At 40.8% G+C, this 17,555-nt stretch overlaps 1 protein-coding gene across 1 annotated transcript; it reads left to right on the top strand.

Moving 5' to 3' along the window:
• Window positions 1-16,367: 16,367 nt before the first annotated feature.
• On the top strand, window positions 16,368-17,231 carry LOC141691323 (uncharacterized). The gene has a single exon (XM_074496058.1). The coding sequence runs from the start codon at window positions 16,368-16,370 to the stop codon at window positions 17,229-17,231; it is 864 nt and encodes a 287-aa protein (XP_074352159.1).
• The last annotated feature ends 324 nt before the right edge of the window (window positions 17,232-17,555 follow it).

Here is a 17,555-nt window from a genome sequence, read left to right as displayed (position 1 = left end):
CGTGATATCAATTCAAGATACACGTATATAGTAAGTTATCTAAATGACTATCTTTCCATGATTGGTTCAGTGTTAGCAAGGCAGAGCAAGCTAGGATCAGAAGACGGTGAGTTGAACCAGGTTAAGTACGCGCAAGGCAAGTTTTTCCCCTATTCTAAATTCAGAATAGTGATTTATATTTCCTTTTATCGTATCAGTTACCTTTGATAATCATTGTTCATATACACTGTTACCCATTTATTATTGCTTATTTCAATTTCATTTTGATTCTTGATTTCACCCAATTTATTGAATTCCCTGTTCGTATTTGAATCCTTTTTACCCTTGTTACATATACTCTGGTATATCCTGGTGTTGGGATATATCAAAAGCATTCCGATTGTTCCGGATGCTAAGCCTTGGACTGGATGGTTACTATACGGGCTGGGTTTTACCCAGACCATTATTTAATAGGCCATAGTTGCCTGAGTACTCTTTATGTTGGTTGGGTCTATGCAGTTGGGTATAGATCCGCACTATATTCTGACTGATCAGCAGGTTATAGTGCATATGTTGGTTCTTGTTTCCAGTCTTGTTCATTTGGTACTCGCCAGCATTGGCAAATTACTATCCTATACAGATTCAGATAGTTGTTCCAACCAGCAGCTTATTGATTCACTTATTTCTCTCTTATACTATATATATTGTTGCAGGCTTGTTGAGCAATTTTGGCTCATCCCCTTTTATTGTTATTCCTATTGTTTTACAGTTAAGGTAGAGAATGAAACCCATCAGGACCCGCATAGTCAAGAAGCGAGTCAAGCAGCGGGACCCTCTTATACCAAGAGTGTTCCTTCCCATTCCCGAAGAGAGCTTTGAATTGCCAGATCAGGTGTAGCAGGATTAGTAATGTTGGGTTGAATAAAAGTCTTGTGTAGTTTGAATAAAAGTTGTGTGGTGAGATTATAGATAGAATAAAGTTTTGTAACAAGGAGAGTTCTTGAGACAGGTTTTATTTATTTGGGTTTTGTAATAAAGTATAGTATGTGGTTCTTGTTTTTAACTCAGACCTTAAAAGATCCTGAGTAGTGATAGTTCGGGGTAATTATTATATTTATATTCGACTTGTGCAGGTTTAGTTGGTAATTGTTGTTAATAATGCCCCAAATCTATACCCCGGATTTGGAGGGTGTTATAGTTGGCATCAGAGCTTAGGTTTGACCCTTGAAAACAAGAACGTTAGGGTTAAGATAAGATAGGAAAATGAGATAGGATAAAAGTAAGAGTGTTAGGATTGTCTGTTTATGTGATTAGAAGTTATGAGTTTTAGGACTGTGATTTGATTGTTTTTGTGTTATTATTTTTATGTATATTAGATGGCTTCTTTATCATCGTCTACGGAGCGGACCGAGACAGATCCAGTGGTTGCACCGGTATTAGCTCCAGTGTCAGAGCAGATCTTACCCCCATTGCCACCACCTCCACCATTGCCACCTGGACCAGCACCAGAGATACCACCTCCCCCAGAGGTACCAGGTTTTGCAGATTATTTTCCATATTTTGAGCCAGAGATACCAGATTTTCCACCATTAGAGTTTCCGATGTTTGATATTCCTGACATGGCTAATCTTCCGCAGTGGGAGGATTTAGAACCTCAGATTCCTATGCCACCAGTTGAGATTCCAGAGATGTCACAGATGGAGCCAGAGGCAGAGCCGCCAGTGTATGCACCTATGGAGCAGCCTGTCTTATTCCCTGCCCCATTAGCCATTTATGCCCCTGTTCCTGGAGTTTATCAGTTTCCTCAGCCAGAGTTTATGGATGAGATAGTGGTAGATGGGCAGTTACCTTCTCGAGGTTCTAGCACGGATCTTCGTGAGCATCATACAGTGACTTATCAGCGCTTTCAGGCGGAGAGAGAGGAGAGGATTCGATGGCAGAACCAGTGCAGAGAGATCCTTGGATTGTATGAGACGCAGATAGATGGTCCTGTCAGAGCATTACGACCAGATTATATACTGAGAGAGAGGCTACATCAGATTCACCGGATTAGTTCTCAGCAGCTTATGGATTTGAGACAGTACGATCTTAGCGCAGAGACAGCATATCATAGAGCATTGGGACTTACCGAGGCAGTGCTAGAGGCATTGCAGGAGAAGTTGAGCCACGTGCCACCAGGATTTTGAGACTAGAAGATCGAGGAGTGTTGTATCATATACATTTTGTAGATAGAGGCAGCATAGTATTGTATGACTAGTTTGTATGAGTGTAGCTACTGACCTTGACTGATAGTAGTAGCAGTACGACTGTTATATCATAGGTTTTTATACCAAGCGCTGACACCTGCAGCTGGTGTTTTACCTATATAAATATGAGATTGTCTTTTGCACGTTTTCTTTATTTTATTTCCAGTCATTTAAGCATTTACATTTATTTCAGTACCATTGCATATTTACAAATGTTGTTTTATTTACGATCATGTTGTACCCTTATATTTTCAAAAAGATTTTAAAGTATTAAAATATATATATATATTTTTTTATTTACACATTATACTGTTTTATTTATTTAGCTATTTAATAAGCTGTTTTATTTTTCCAAATCAACTGTTTTAATACATGTTTAATATACCGTTATTAAAGAAGACCCATTGTTTATTTACCAGAAAGATGACACCTAAAAGAAAAGCACAACCCGACTCATCAAATGGAAACACCGAGGGCCAAAACAATAATAACCAGATGGATCAGATGTTTAATCTCATGCAACAGCAGATGTTGATGATGCAACAACAAATGTAGCAGCAACAGCAGCAGTTCCAGCAACAGATTTTACAGCAAGCCGCTCATCCAGGACATCAAGTACCACCAGCAGCACCTACGGTCACTTTCAAGCAATTTCAGGCGGTAAAGCCTCCGGAATTTATGGGTTCCACGGATCCTAAAAAGGCAAGAGCTTGGCTGAAAGAGATAGAAAAGGCTTTTTTGTTGGTGAAGGTTGAGGAAGAACAGAAGACGGATTTTGCTAGCTACTTTCTGAAAGGCGAAGCCAATTACTGGTGGGAATCGAAGAAAGCTTTGGAAGGAGAAGGTGTGGTGACCTGGGATAGATTCACTGATCTTTTCTTGGAGAAATATTTTCCTCGTTTTATGAAGAACCAGATGGAGATCAAGTTCCTGGAGCTGAAGCAAGATAACTTATCAGTAGCGGATTACGAGACCAAGTTCACTGAATTGGCTAGATTTATTCCAGAGCAAGTGGATACGGATGAGAAGCGGGCCAAGAGATTCCAGCAAGGACTGAAACCATGGATTCGTAGCAGAGTAGCTGTGTTTGAACTGACAACTTATACGGCTATTGTTCAGAAGGCTATGATTATTGAAGGTGAAAGTGAAGCAGCTCAGAAAGAGAAAGGACCAGGAAATTTTCAGAATCGTTTCAACAAAAGGCCGGGATTTCAAGCTCGAGGAAAAGTAAACTTTAGGAGACCAGAACAAAACAACTAGAGGATGGGTAATCGACTTCCTGCCCCAACGCAGCAAAGGCTTATTCGACCGCCTATACCTGATTGCAGAACGTGTGGTAAAAAGCATACGAGAATTTGCAACAAGCCAAATGTCACGTGTTTTAAGTGCAAGCAAAGGGGACACTATTCTGGAGAATGTCCGACGGGAAAAGCAGAAGTTACTTGTTTCCAATGTGGGAGAAAAGGACATATCACCAGAGACTGCAGAGGAGTTGCAATGGCCGCTAGTATTCCAAGAGTTTTAGCATTACCTCCACCTCCACTACCACAACAAAATCTGCCCAGAGCAAGGACTTTCAATATGTCAATGAAGGAAGCGGTACAGAGTCCGAATGTGGTTGCAGGTACACTCCCTGTAAATTCCGTAAATGCTCTAGTATTGATTGATTCAGGAGCTACTAGATCTTTTATTTCTGAAGATTTTATCTCTAAGATAGATTGTGAGGTTCAGTGGTTAGATGAAGTGTTAGTCATAAAATTAGCGAATGATGATCAGGTTGCAGTAGATCGAGTATGCCCGAGTTGTGATATTGAGATAGGGAGATGTCATTTTTCAGTTGATTTGATACCTTTTAGGCTAGGGGAGTTTGATGTTATTTTAGGAATGGATTGGCTATCTAGTAATAATGCTTAGATTGATTGTGCAAATAAGAAAGTGAAATTGCAAACTGAAAAAAATGAAACGGTAATATTTGAAGGTGAGAAGCAAAAGCAAAAATTCTTAACAATAATGCAGATGAGAAGATTGCTACGCCAAGGATGTCAAGCTTATTTAGCCTATATACGGGATACTGACAAGGGTAATCCGAAGATTGAAGATATTCCTGTAGTTTGTGAGTTTCTTGATGTTTTTCCAGACGAACTACCAGGACTTCCACCAGATCGAGAAATCGAGTTCACTATTGACTTGACGCTAGGGACTGAACCAATCTCGAAAGCTCCATATCGAATGGCACCTATTGAAATGCGGGAATTAGCAAAGCAGTTGCAAGAACTTCTCGACAAAGGATTCATAAGGCCAAGTGTATCCCCATGGGGCGCACCAGTATTGTTCGTGAAAAAGAAGGATGGTAGTATGCGACTGTGTATTGATTATCGTGAGCTGAACAAGTTAACTATCAAGAATAAATATCCTTTACCTCGCATCGATGATTTATTTGATCAACTAAAAGGTGCAGCATGGTTTTCAAAAATCGACTTACGATCAGGCTATCATCAGTTAATGATCAAGGCCAAAGATATTCCAAAGACAGCGTTCAGAATGAGGTACGGACACTATGAATTTCTTGTGATGGCTTTTGGATTGACGAATGCACCTGCAGCGTTTATGGATTTGATGAATCGAGTATTCAAGAAGTATCTGGATAAGTTTATTATTGTATTTATTGATGACATCTTGATCTATTCAAAGACGGAAGAAGAACATGCAGCGCATTTAAGAACGACATTGGAGATATTATGAAAGGAGCAGCTTTATGCAAAATTTTCAAAATGCGAATTTTGGTTGAAAGAAGTACAGTTTCTAGGGCATATCATCAGTAGAGAAGGCATTCAAGTTGATCCAGCAAATATTGAAGCTGTGGTGAATTAGGAAAGACCAAAGACGCCGACAGAAGTTCGAAGTTTCTTAGGATTGGCAGGATATTATCGAAGATTTGTCAAAAAAATTGCGATGATAGCAACGCCGCTGACCAAGTTAACTCGAAAAAGTGAAAAGTTTGAATGGAATAGTAAGTGTGAAGAAAGTTTTCAAGAGTTGAAGAATCGGTTGGTGACCGCACTAGTATTAGTACTGCCAGGCGAGCAAGGCAATTTCATCATATACAGTGACGCTTCGTATCGCGAGCTAGGATGTGTGTTGATGCAACATGGTAACGTCATTGCATATGATTCGAGACAACTTAAACCTCATGAGCAGAAATATCCTACGCATGATCTGGAATTGGCAGAAATTGTAATTGCATTGAAGCTTTGGAGACATTATTTATACGGTGAAAAATGCGAAATCTACACGGATCATAAAAGTCTGAAGTATATCTTCACGCAAAAGGAACTGAACATGCGACAACGTCGATGGCTGGAATTGATTAAAGATTATGATGTTACAATCAGTTATCATCCAGGAAAAGCAAATGTTGTAGCGGATGCGTTGAGTAGAAAAGAAAGATTGAATCGGTTAACTTCATGCGAAGAATTGGTTAAGGAATTCGACAAATTGGAAATCGAGATTCGTATTCCCTATGAATCTGCAGGAACTATCTACGCTATGACTTTCCAACCAGGGTTGCTAGAAAAGATTCGCCGTTGTCAAGATGAAGTGATGAGTCAAGACGACGACTTAACGGGAGAAGAGATTACAACTCAGAAAGATAATGAAGGAATTTTACGTTTTGCGTCAAGAATCTGGATCCCTAACGTGGCAGAATTAAAAGAAGAAATTATGCGAGATGCGCACAATTCGAAGTATTCCATTCATCCAGGAAGCACGAAAATGTATCGCGATTTAAAGGAAAACTTTTGGTGGCCGAATATAAAGAAGGAGATAGCAGAATGGGTGAGTAAATGCTACACATGCCAGTGAGTTAAAGCAGAACATCAACGTTCGAGTGGATTATTGCAACCATTAGACATTCCAGAATGGAAATGGGAACATCTGGCGATGGATTTCGTAGTGAGACTTCCAAGGACGAAAGCAGATCACGATGCAATTTGGGTTATTATTGATCGATTGACGGAATCAGCACATTTTCTTCCGATTAATGAAAGATTTTCACTGGACAAGTTAGTACACTTATATCTTAAAGAAATTGTGATGTGTCATGGAGTACCAGTATCGATTGTATCGGATCGAGATCCTCCTTTCAATTCAAGATTTTGGAGACAATTCCAAGAATGTCTAGGAACGAAGTTGAACATGAGTACAACCTATCATCCGCAAACCGATGGTCAAAGCGAAAGGACAATCCAAACGATTGAAGACATGCTACGAGTTTGTGCGATCGATTTTGACGGCAGTTGGGATGAACATTTACCCCTAGTGGAATTTTCTTATAATAATAGCTATCACGCCAGTATTGGAATGCCACCGTATGAAGCACTATATGGGAGAAAATGCAGATCACCAGTGCATTGGGATGAAGTTGGAGAACGCAAGATTTTGGGTCCAGAATTAATTCGGAAGATAAAAGAAAAGATTGAACTTCTTCGAAAATGAATCGAGGCAGCGCAAAACAGGCAAAGCAAATATGCAGACCAAGCAAGGAAGGATATGGACTATCAGGAAGGAGAACACGTATTGCTTAAAATATCGCCATGGAAAGGATTAACCAGATTCGTCAATAAAGGGAAATTGAAGCCACGATATGTTGGACCATTTGAAATTTTGAAGAAAATTGGGAAGGTTGCGTACGAGTTAGCTTTACCACCCCATATGCACCACATTCACAACGTATTTCATGTATCCATGCTTAAGAAGTACAATCCTGATACAAGGCATGTAATAGAGCATGAACCAGTAGAACTTCAGGCAGATTTTTCGTATGTAGAGCAGCCGATAAGGATCCTAGATCGGCAAGAGAGGGTATTAAGAAATAAGTCTGTGTCATTAGTGAGAGTCTTGTGGAGAAACCCAGTGGTTGAAGAATCAACCTGGGAGCTTGAGAGTAAAATGTTAGAAAAGTATCCTCAGTTATTTGCATAGTGTGATTCTGAGGACAGAATCCTGTTAAGGGGGGGAGAATGTAACGACCGAGAAATTACGTTTGTATTATATTATAATAATGATAAATTATGTGTATTATTATGTGATTAAATGTGTTAAGTCATTAAACCCTAACTTCTATGTGTTATGTGTTGGCTGTTTTGATCCAAACGTGTTTTGGATATTTATTGAGCATTTTATCGTCAGTTATATATTTTATATCAAAACCCGTACAGCTCAAAACTATGTTTTAAAGCCCGTATTTCAAACAAAATCATTGGCCCTATTTTATTTAAAATGCCCTATACCATATCGCTATTCTGAACCCTTAGACGTTTTACAAATTGACCTTTTTCGCGAAAAACGACTTTTTCGGACCCCTTCGGGTACCAAAAACCCCACAAAAATTTCATTTTTATTTTTATATGATCATGATATTATCATATATCATTATTCTTTGTATTTTTGTAATATTCACAATTTTTGAGAATTTTTAGCATTTATTTTGTAATTATTGGATATTTAAAAATTCAATATTAATACCCAAAAATTATAAAAATTGGGGCCAAATATTTTTATTAGGAGTGTAATTAGACCCTTAATTTTACTTAGGGGTATTATTTTCATAAATATAAAAACCTGATTTACTATTAATTAAATTAGTTAATTATAATTAAAAATCAGAATAATAAAAAAAAATTAGAAAGGGAATTAGGGTTAGGGTTTGTGAAGAACAGAGCAGGAGGATCAAAGCTGATTTTCATCGTGATTCCGGAGTCCAAATCGTTAGTGTAAGTACTCGTTTTGAAGTTTATGATCTGTAGTTTTCGATTATGTAATTGTTTTTGATGTTTGATTGATTGAATTGAAATTTGTATTTTCGGGTTTAATTTCTTGAATTCGGGTTTGCAGTTCTGTTAATTGTTTGATGATTCTGTTAGCATAAACGTTTAGATCGTCGGATAGGGAGTCGATTGGCACCGGTTTCGTGTTCTTTGGCTTCGATTTCGTGCTCGCCGGAGTTTAGACGCCGCCGCCGTGTTCTTCCCGTTTCCGGCCGCATTTCGTCGAAAGGAAGACGAGGGAAGGAGGAGAAAGGTGCTGGGAGCGTTGTGGATTGAAACCCCAGAAGAATCGTGCCTGAAAAACAGAGTTTCGTCGTGGATTGGCCGCCGGAAAGCAGCCCGCCGGCGTCGGGTTCTGGGTTGCAGGGTTTGTTCTTCGTGACCCGATAACCCGAGGTCGACCCGGTTTGCAACCCGGAAACGACCCGGTTTGATCCTTCAGAACCCAAACTTTGTTCTGATTTTGTGTTTTTGAGTAATTATTTATTTATTTATATTTTAGTAATTAAAATCAGTTTTTAATAATTCTAAAAATTAATTAAAAATTAGTTTTAAATTCTGAAAAATAGTATTATTAATTTCTAAATTATTTTATTAAATTATAAATTCGAAATTAATTATTTAATTAATTATTTAATTATTTATCTAATTATTTATTAATTATATAATTAATTAATAATTGGGTAATTAATTAATAATTAGGTAATTAATTAATAAATAAGAATTAGAAATAATTAAGTGATATGATTAATAATCTAATAATTAGTTAATAATGCGAATAGTAATTCGATAATTAAAATTAGTATTCGAGCGATAGTTATTCGAATAATATTGCGGTAATTATTTATAGCGTATAATTAAATCTTGTTTAATTCATAATAATTCAACCATTAGTCCGATTTGAGCGAAACGAAGACCCCTAGACTCAGAAAAATGAGACGAATTCAATAAAAATAGTTGTAAGTTATAATTTCTTCTGAAAAAGAGTGGTTTGGTGATAATTAATAGTTCGTAGGTCCTAATAGGGGTATAATTGAGTCGAATAAATCCCGAAAAATTATAATAAAATCAGATAAGGCTAGTTAATGCAGGTATGAGTCTAGAATCGATTCTAAAAATAATTATAAGTCTAAAAATTGATTATGTGCTTTATGTGCTACGTGCTTTACGTGATTATGTGAATATATGTGTTGTATAAATGTATGTGTATATATGCGAGTTAGATAGAAACGCATGGGTAGACTGATAAGGTTGCGTGATATCAATTCAAGATACACGTATATAGTAAGTTATCTAAACGACTATCTTTCCATGATTGGTTCAGTGTTAGCAAGGCAGAACAATCTAGGATCAGAAGACGGTGAGTTGAACCAGGTTAAGTACGCGCAAGGCAAGTTTTTCCCCTATTCTAAATTCAGAATAGTGATTTATATTTCCTTTTATCGTATCAGTTACCTTTGATAATCATTGTTCATATACACTGTTACCCATTTATTATTGCTTGTTTCAATTTCATTTCGATTCTTGATTTCACCCAATTTATTGAATTCCTTGTTCGTATTTCAATCCTTTTTACCCTTGTTACATATACTCTGGTATATCCTGGTGTTGGGATATATCAAAAGCATTCCGATTGTTCCGGATGCTAAGCCTTGGACTGGATGGTTACTATACGGGTTGGGTTTTACCTAGACCATTATTTAATAGGCCATAGTTGCTTGAGTACTCTTTATGTTGGTTGGGTCTATGCAGTTGGGTATAGATCCGCACTATATTCTGACTGATCAGCAGGTTATAGTGCATATGTTGGTTCTTGTTTCCAGTCTTGTTCATTTGGTACTCGCCAGCATTGGCAAATTACTATCCTATACAGATTCAGATGGTTGTTCAAACCAGCAGCTTATTGGTTCACTTATTTCTCTCTTATACTATATATATTGTTGCAGGCTTGTTGAGCAATTTTGGCTCATCCCCTTTTATTGTTATTCCTATTGTTTTACAGTTAAGGTAGAGAATGAAACCCATCAGGACCCGCATAGTCAAGAAGTGAGTCAAGCAGCGGGACCCTCTTATACCAAGAGTGTTCCTTCCCATTCCCGAAGAGAGCTTTAAATTGCCAGATCAGGTGTAGCAGGATAAGTAGCAATGTTGGGTTGAATAAAAGTCTTGTGTAGTTTGAATAAAAGTTGTATGGTGAGATTGTAGATAGAATAAAGTTTTGTAACAAGGAGAGTTCTTGAGACAGGTTTTATTTATTTGGGTTTGTAATAAAGTGTAGTATGTGGTTCTTGTTTTCAACTCAGACCTTAAAAGATCCTGAGTAGTGATAGTTCGGGGTAATTATTATATTTATATTCCGCTTGTGCAGGTTTAGTTGGTAATTGTTGTTAATAATGCCCCAAATCTATACCCCGGATTTGGAGGGTGTTATAAGTGTGTGGGACTATTCCTTCTAGGAGCTATACGGGGTTAGGAGCCTAGGAGTAGTCCTTCCAGGAGCTGTATGGAGTCAGGAGCATAGGAGTAGTCCTTCCAGGAGCTGTATGGAGTCAGGAGCCTAGGAGTAGCTCTTCCAGGAGCTATATAGGGTTAAAAGCCTAAGAGTAGTACTCCCAGGAGATATATGTACTATCATATACTATACTATAATAACCGTAATAGGGTATAATTTGGTTCAACGATTATTCCCTAATTTTGGTTATTAAAAAATAAATAAATAGTATTATATATCCGCTAAATTACTAAATTATTAAATTACAAGACACATAGTCTACTTATCCTACAAAATTACAAACACAGCTTATCTTATTATTAGAAAATAAATAAATAGTGTTATATATCCACTAAACTATTAAATTTTTAAACTACTAGATATAGTGTATTTGTTCTACTAAACTACGACCACGGGTTATTTTATTATTATTTTATAAATTTATTATTATATATTTATATAAATATTTTAAAATTATAATACGACGGAATAAATAAATTTTTTAAATATTAACGGGAAACCGTGCATCGCACAGAATTTAAGCTAAACAATATTCATATTAAAATTGATAAAACAGTTAAAATTGAGGAAGAAATGCCTAAAATTACGGAACAGATAAGGTAACTTGCCTTGCGGAAGAAAAGTAGGCGCGCCCTGTGTGGTGAAAGGCGCGCCATGTGCATTGCTGGTTTGAGTTGCTATTGCTTGACCCCATACATAAAGGGGCGCGCCCTCAGTGTAGGGGGAAGGCGCACCCAGTTACTAAGAAAAGGTGGGAATTTACTGATAGAATTTCCTCCTATGATAAGCTTTAGGGCGCGCCCTAAAGGAATAAAAGACCTTGTGAAGACTTCAACATGATTACTTAGACGGGCTCTGTGGAAGACTCAAGGAAGATGGAGATTATTATTACTAACCTATTTGATGCAGGTACTTTATTGAAGAACTCCTTCCTGTAGCATATCTACAGGAAATGCGGTGTCCGTGGTCAGAGACCTCCAGGGGTATGCCTGGACTGAAGGCCTCCTCCTGTAGTCAATGGGTGTCCTCATTGGGGATGTGGGGTGAACTCTGATGTGAGCTTTGGGAGCTCTGTCTCTGTAGTCAACGGGTGTCCTCGTTGGGAGACTTCGGAGTATCTTGCACTTTGCACCCAAAAGCTTGGGATCACTTGTCCTGCAATTAGGTAGGGGCTCCTTATCGGGGGACAAGGATGCGTCCAACATTTGGGGTGAACCACGGTTATACCTGCGTCCGCGGACTAGGGAAACAGCTGGTAGCGGAGGGTTATCCTTGGCCAGGGAGATGCCTCATCCGTGAAGTCTTGAAGCCGCGGACGAGTCTTGGGCCTTTGTGGTTGGGCCTCATCAGCGGACATTCCTAAAGCTAGTAGAAGACGGTTTCCAGTGGGTTTCCTACTGGGCCTCGGGAAAAGAAATCTAAGCCCATTAGGTTTCTTGTTCCCCAAGAACTACGTGGGCTTGATTCCCTATAAATAGGGATACGTAGGCAAATTGTAAGGGGTCAGAAGCGAGAGCGCAAATGAGCCACCACTAACTCTAAGCAATCTCAGCCCCCAATAATAACCACCACCAAACACTGTTCATCGTTTTCGATGAATACTGTTCATCAGATCCGCCGGTTACTGTTCACTTTTTTGACGAAGAACCGCCATCACAGATCTTGTTTCTGGCTACGAACCTCAAGTTTTGTTGCTCCCAAATTCCTCCGTCAACAAATTGGCACTAGAAGGAGGGGCCTAATCAAGATCTGCATCTGGGAGGAAGGATGTCTTAATATCGTGATGAAAGTTTTTATGATGGAAGTTCTAAAGAAGATTCTGATCATGGCTATGAACATGAACCCTACGTTCCGCCAATGACTGATCGTCCTACTCCGGACGTTGGGGGACAGCCGCCTGTGCTCATCAGTAACACCGACTTGTTGGAACAACTGTATCGCATGGGCGATATTTTGAATGGTTTCGATTCAAGGTTGAGCACCGAGGAGCGACGCAAGACCAGGAGGGGTCTTCGCCGCAGCCGTGCAACTCATGCACTTGGAAAAGAACCCATAACTGAATTCCCATTCCCAGGAAAATCAGGAGCGGCACCGCGATCCAACGCGTGTGCCCCTGAATTCCCAGGAAAATCGGGAGCGGCACCGCGATCATGAGAGAGCTCCTCCCCGCAAATCGCTGGATCGATATGGTCGTGGGTATGGAAACGATCGTTAGAGAAGGCCTCAATGGAGAGAAAAGAGGTGGAGGTCGTGGTAGATACTTAGAGGGATACCATCGCGATAATTACCACGATCGCCTTGATTCCCGCTGGAATAACCGAGCAGACATCTATGACTATGCGGAACATGATGATCACGGAGATGTGGAAACTATGATCACGGTATGGCTCGAGGCCGCGGCCAGGGTCAAGAAGAAAATCAAAGAAGAAATCAAGGTCGGAATCCCGAAGTAATTGTGATATCTGAAGACGCCCAGAACACGAACCAGCAGCAAGCCCCTTCAGGGGGGAATCAAGCGGAGGTACCTCCATTACAACCCCAAGGTCCGCAGCCTCAAATGCAGACCATTCCAGGCATGGGAACTTTCAATGTGGGAGATCTAAAAAGGCTACTTAACCACCTGGAAGGCAGACTGACGGACACAGTTGAAATCCCTTCCCCATTCTCGGTGGCGGTAAGAGAGGCACAATTGTCGGTCGGGTATCGCAACACTACTAGCGATCTCCGTTTCCACGGAAACTCAGATCCGGTGGAATTCATGGATCATTTTAATATAGAGATGGATGTGTACCAAGTTCCGAACTTGGCTCGATGCCGTCTCTTGGCGGCAACCTTTAGAGAAAGTGCCCAGCAGTGGTTTCAAAAGCTCGGGCCAGGAGTGATCACTTCCTGGGATCAGATGAAAACTCTGTTCTTAACCAAGTTCCAAGCCGCGGTAAGATATGCGCCCTCTGTCACAACTCTTGCCAATGTTGGGCAAAGGGAAAATGAAAGCTTGACATCGTACTTCAAAAGGTTCGACGCTGAATCTACCAGCATGAGGGGAGCATCAGACGAAGCCCTGAAAAGCTTCTTAATCGTAGGATTAAGGGTTGACTCAGATTTTTGGAAGCACTTACAAGGAAAAGACCTGGCTACTCTGGCAGATGTCTTTGCTTTGGCAGAATCATTCAAAGCTATAGAACAATCTCTGGCAGAGGTACAACCGACTTCACAGGCGAGTCAGAGAAACAAAGCAAGGAAGAAAGATATGTCTCCAAGCCCAAGGTATAGAAGGAGTAGTCGAAGCCCAGACTGGGTGAATACCGCAAGCACGAGGAGGGGATGGAGTCCTCCCTCAAACTATGACTACAGAACAAGCCGGTACACGCCTTTGGTCGCATCTATGGAGCACATCTTCGAAGTAAACAAAAATATAGGGCTATTTAGAAAACCTGAAGCTTTATCATCATGGCAAAGTAAAGACAAGAAAAAGTATTGCGAATACCATGAATCATCTGGACACAACACGCATGAGTGTCGACATTTAAAAGATGAAATCGAAGCGCTTATCAAGGAAGGATACCTCGATGAATGGGTAGTCAAGGAAGTAAGGAAGCACAAAGATGACAGAGCAAAAGAAGAAGAAAGGCGAGCCCCGCGTGGGTCAAACAATGATACTCTAGAGGAAAATAAATTCGTCAGGGATGGCAGCATCCGAACAATCTATCCCGGGATGGAATGTAGTAACCGAGCCTTGGCAAGATACGCTAGGGAAGCTCGATTCAGGCCTCTCACGGACATTCATAGGGTGGAAACTTGACCGCCCAAAGTGTTTAAGGGCGAGTCCATGGATATTACCTTCAGAGAAGCAGATGCCCGATGGGTACATCATCCCAACAATGATGTACTGGTTATTTCCATCCAGATTGGAACCAAAAATATCCATAGGGCCTTCGTGGATAATGGAAGCTCGGCAAATATCCTCTACTACAGCACCTTTAAAAAGATGGGGCTACCTGATCGGGATATGTCGGGGGAAGATTCATGGGTTTATGGCTTTTCTGGTGCAGGAGTTAGAGTCATGGGATCGATTCGGCTGCCATGTACCTTGGGGAAAGCCCGTTGTTGGTAAAAAAGATGCTCGAGTTTAAGGTCCTGAATCAGGGTTATTACTTCAATCCATCACCTAACCATCAAATTTCCAACGCCAAATGGGGTGGGGAGTATAAAGGGTTCTCAGTATGACTCTCAGGAGTGCTACAGGCAAGCTATGAGAGGCTTTAGAAAGGACTCCCACGCCAAAGATACATCAGACGATGATCAAGAAAAGAGTATTGAGCAATCGATCGAGGAAATCCGAGTCCATTATTATGTCGAGCAAGAGGATGAATGTCCTTCCGGGCTGCCCCCAACAACGTTGTTCTTGGAAGACACAATCAGAATTGAGATGCTGGAAGAAGAAGAGGCATCGAACACCATGGTACAAGCAGATTTCAATGGGGAACGGTTAGAAGGAAGATTCGACATCTTGCAAAGCCTCAAACAGGATGAGCGTGAGGTAGATACCCTTCTTCCTGAAGGAGCGCCCTTACCCGCAAAACATACCAAGGAAGTTGATGCCCCTTCTATGCAGGGCGCGCCTTCTAAAGAAGTCGATGCTCCCCCTAAAGGGGATGCGCCTTCTCTACAAGACAATGAAATCCATGATTCGCCTTACCTAGGTCCTCGGATACCGATGCCGACGGAGAAGATGGGGCCAGCAGAAGATACAATCTGTCGATGAAAAAGATCCAAGCAAAGTTTTGAGAATAGGATCTCAGTTGGCACCAAGGTTGAAGGAGGGTCTTTCAATATTTCTCTTGGCGAACCTTGATGTATTTGCATGGAGCCATTCTGATATGGTAGGAATTAATCCAGAGGTAATGTGCCATCGATTGAATATTGACCCCAAGCATAAAGGGGTTCGACAAAAACGCAGGGCCGTAAGCGGAGAGAGAGCTATAGCCCTAGAAGAGGAAGTAGAGAGACTCTTGGACGTCGGACTAATTCGAGAATTCTTCTACCCAGAGTGGCTAGCAAATCCAGTGTTGGTAAAAAAACCCAACGGTAAATGGAGAACATGCGTTGATTTCACCGATCTGAATAAGGCGTGTCCAAAAGATAGTTTTCCCCTACCAAGAATCGATCAGTTGGTCGATGCCACGGCAGGACATGCCTTGCTCAGCTTCATGGACGCATACTCCGGGTATAACCAAATTCTTATGTATGAGCCTGACCAGGAGCACACCTCTTTTATTACTGATATAGGGCTCTATTGCTATATCGGAATGCCATTTGGTCTGATCAACGCCGATGCCACTTATCAAAGATTGGTAAACAAAATGTTCAAGAAGCAGATTGGGAAGACGATGGAAGTATATATGGATGATATGCTCGTAAAGTCTAAAAGGAAGGAAGACCACATCGCCAACTTAGCTGAGATGTTCCATATTCTGAAAAAATATTAGATGAAGTTAAACCCGCAGAAGTGTGTGTTCGGTGTGGAGTCAGGGAAATTCTTGGGATTCATGGTCAACCACCCGGGGATTAAGGCTAACCCGGCAAAAATCAAAGTTCTGCTAGACATGAAATCTCCCACCAGCGTCAAACAAGTACAGAGCCTGACAGGAAGGATCGCGGCCCTAAATCGATTTGTCTTAAAGTCATCAGATAGGTGCAAAGAATTTTTTCAAGGCAATCAAAGGAAGGGGGAAGGATTTTCTGTGGACCCCTGAGTGTGAAGAGGCTTTTCTGAAAATCAAATAGTAGTTGGGAAATCCTCCTATGTTGGCCAAGCCAGAAGACGGAGAAACATTGAGTCTGTACTTGGCAGTATCTGAATACTCCGTCAGCGCGGTGTTGGTAAAGGAAGAAGCAAGCCACCAGTGGCCCTTATACTATGTGAGCAAAAGGTTGTTCGATACAGAAACCAGGTATACCAACATGAAAAAACTGGTGTACGCTCTTATTCTTGCAGCACGAAAGTTAAGACCATACTTTCAGGCTCACCGAACAGAAGTTCGCACCGCTTATCCGCTTTGGCACATTCTACATAAACCCGAATTGTCGGGGAGAATGTTAAAATGGGCAGTAGAGCTAGGACAATTCGATTTGGAGTATTGTCCTCGCACGACAATTAAGGGACAAGCGCTGGCTAATTTTATACTTGAGTTCGATGCAGAAGTTGATGACAAGGCCATAGTGTTGGTGGAACCTACCTCGCAAGGAAGTTTTCATGATGAAAAGAGGCAGGACCTACCACACCCTTGGTGGATATTACATGTCGATGGGGTCGTGAACAATAATGGATCAGGTGTCGGGATTGTCGTAGTCACTCCAGAAGGGCACCATTTGATGAGTGCTTTCCATTTCAAGTTTTATGCTACTAACAATGATGCTGAGTATGAAGCTTTGATCAATGGTCTGAAATTAGCTCTGGAGGTGGGGGCCATGAATCTGATAGTCTGGAGCGATTCCGAATTAGTTGTGAACCAGGTCAACGGAGGTTTCCAAGCCCGGGGACCGCGGACGGAGTTATATATGAGATGTGTACAACGCCTATTGAAAAATATTTTAAGTGCCAGGCTAGAAAGCGTTATACGAGAAGAAAATAGTAATGCGGATGCTTTGGCCAAGATGGGGTCATAGATGGACAGCGTCCAACTTGGACAAATCCCTTTGGGAATCCAGGAAATCCCAAGTATTCTGGAGGTAGAGGTGTTTCAGACACAAGAAGTCCCGCGAGAAAGCTGGATGACCCCCATTCATAACTATATTCAGACAGGAGTTGTACCGGAAGACAAACTACAGGCTCGATGCCTTCGGTACCAGGCTACAAAGTATGTTGAATACGATGGGATATTATACAAGAGAGGATTTAACCAGCCACTATTACGTTGTGTGGATATGGAAGAAGGAAGTTATATTCTCAGAGAGGTGCACGAAGGGATGTGTGGCAATCACTCGGGGGTG

This window comes from Apium graveolens, chromosome 2 (assembly GCF_009905375.1).
Source record: "Apium graveolens cultivar Ventura chromosome 2, ASM990537v1, whole genome shotgun sequence".
In the NCBI taxonomy this organism is placed as follows: Eukaryota; Viridiplantae; Streptophyta; class Magnoliopsida; order Apiales; family Apiaceae; genus Apium; species Apium graveolens.
Note: the sequence above shows the minus strand (reverse complement) of the source record. Positions and strands in the feature narration are given on the sequence as shown.

Coding starts and splice junctions, on each gene's coding strand:
- LOC141691323 (XM_074496058.1), top strand. CDS start 16,368: ATGTTGGCCAAGCCAGAAGACGGAGAAACATTGAGTCTGTACTTGGCA.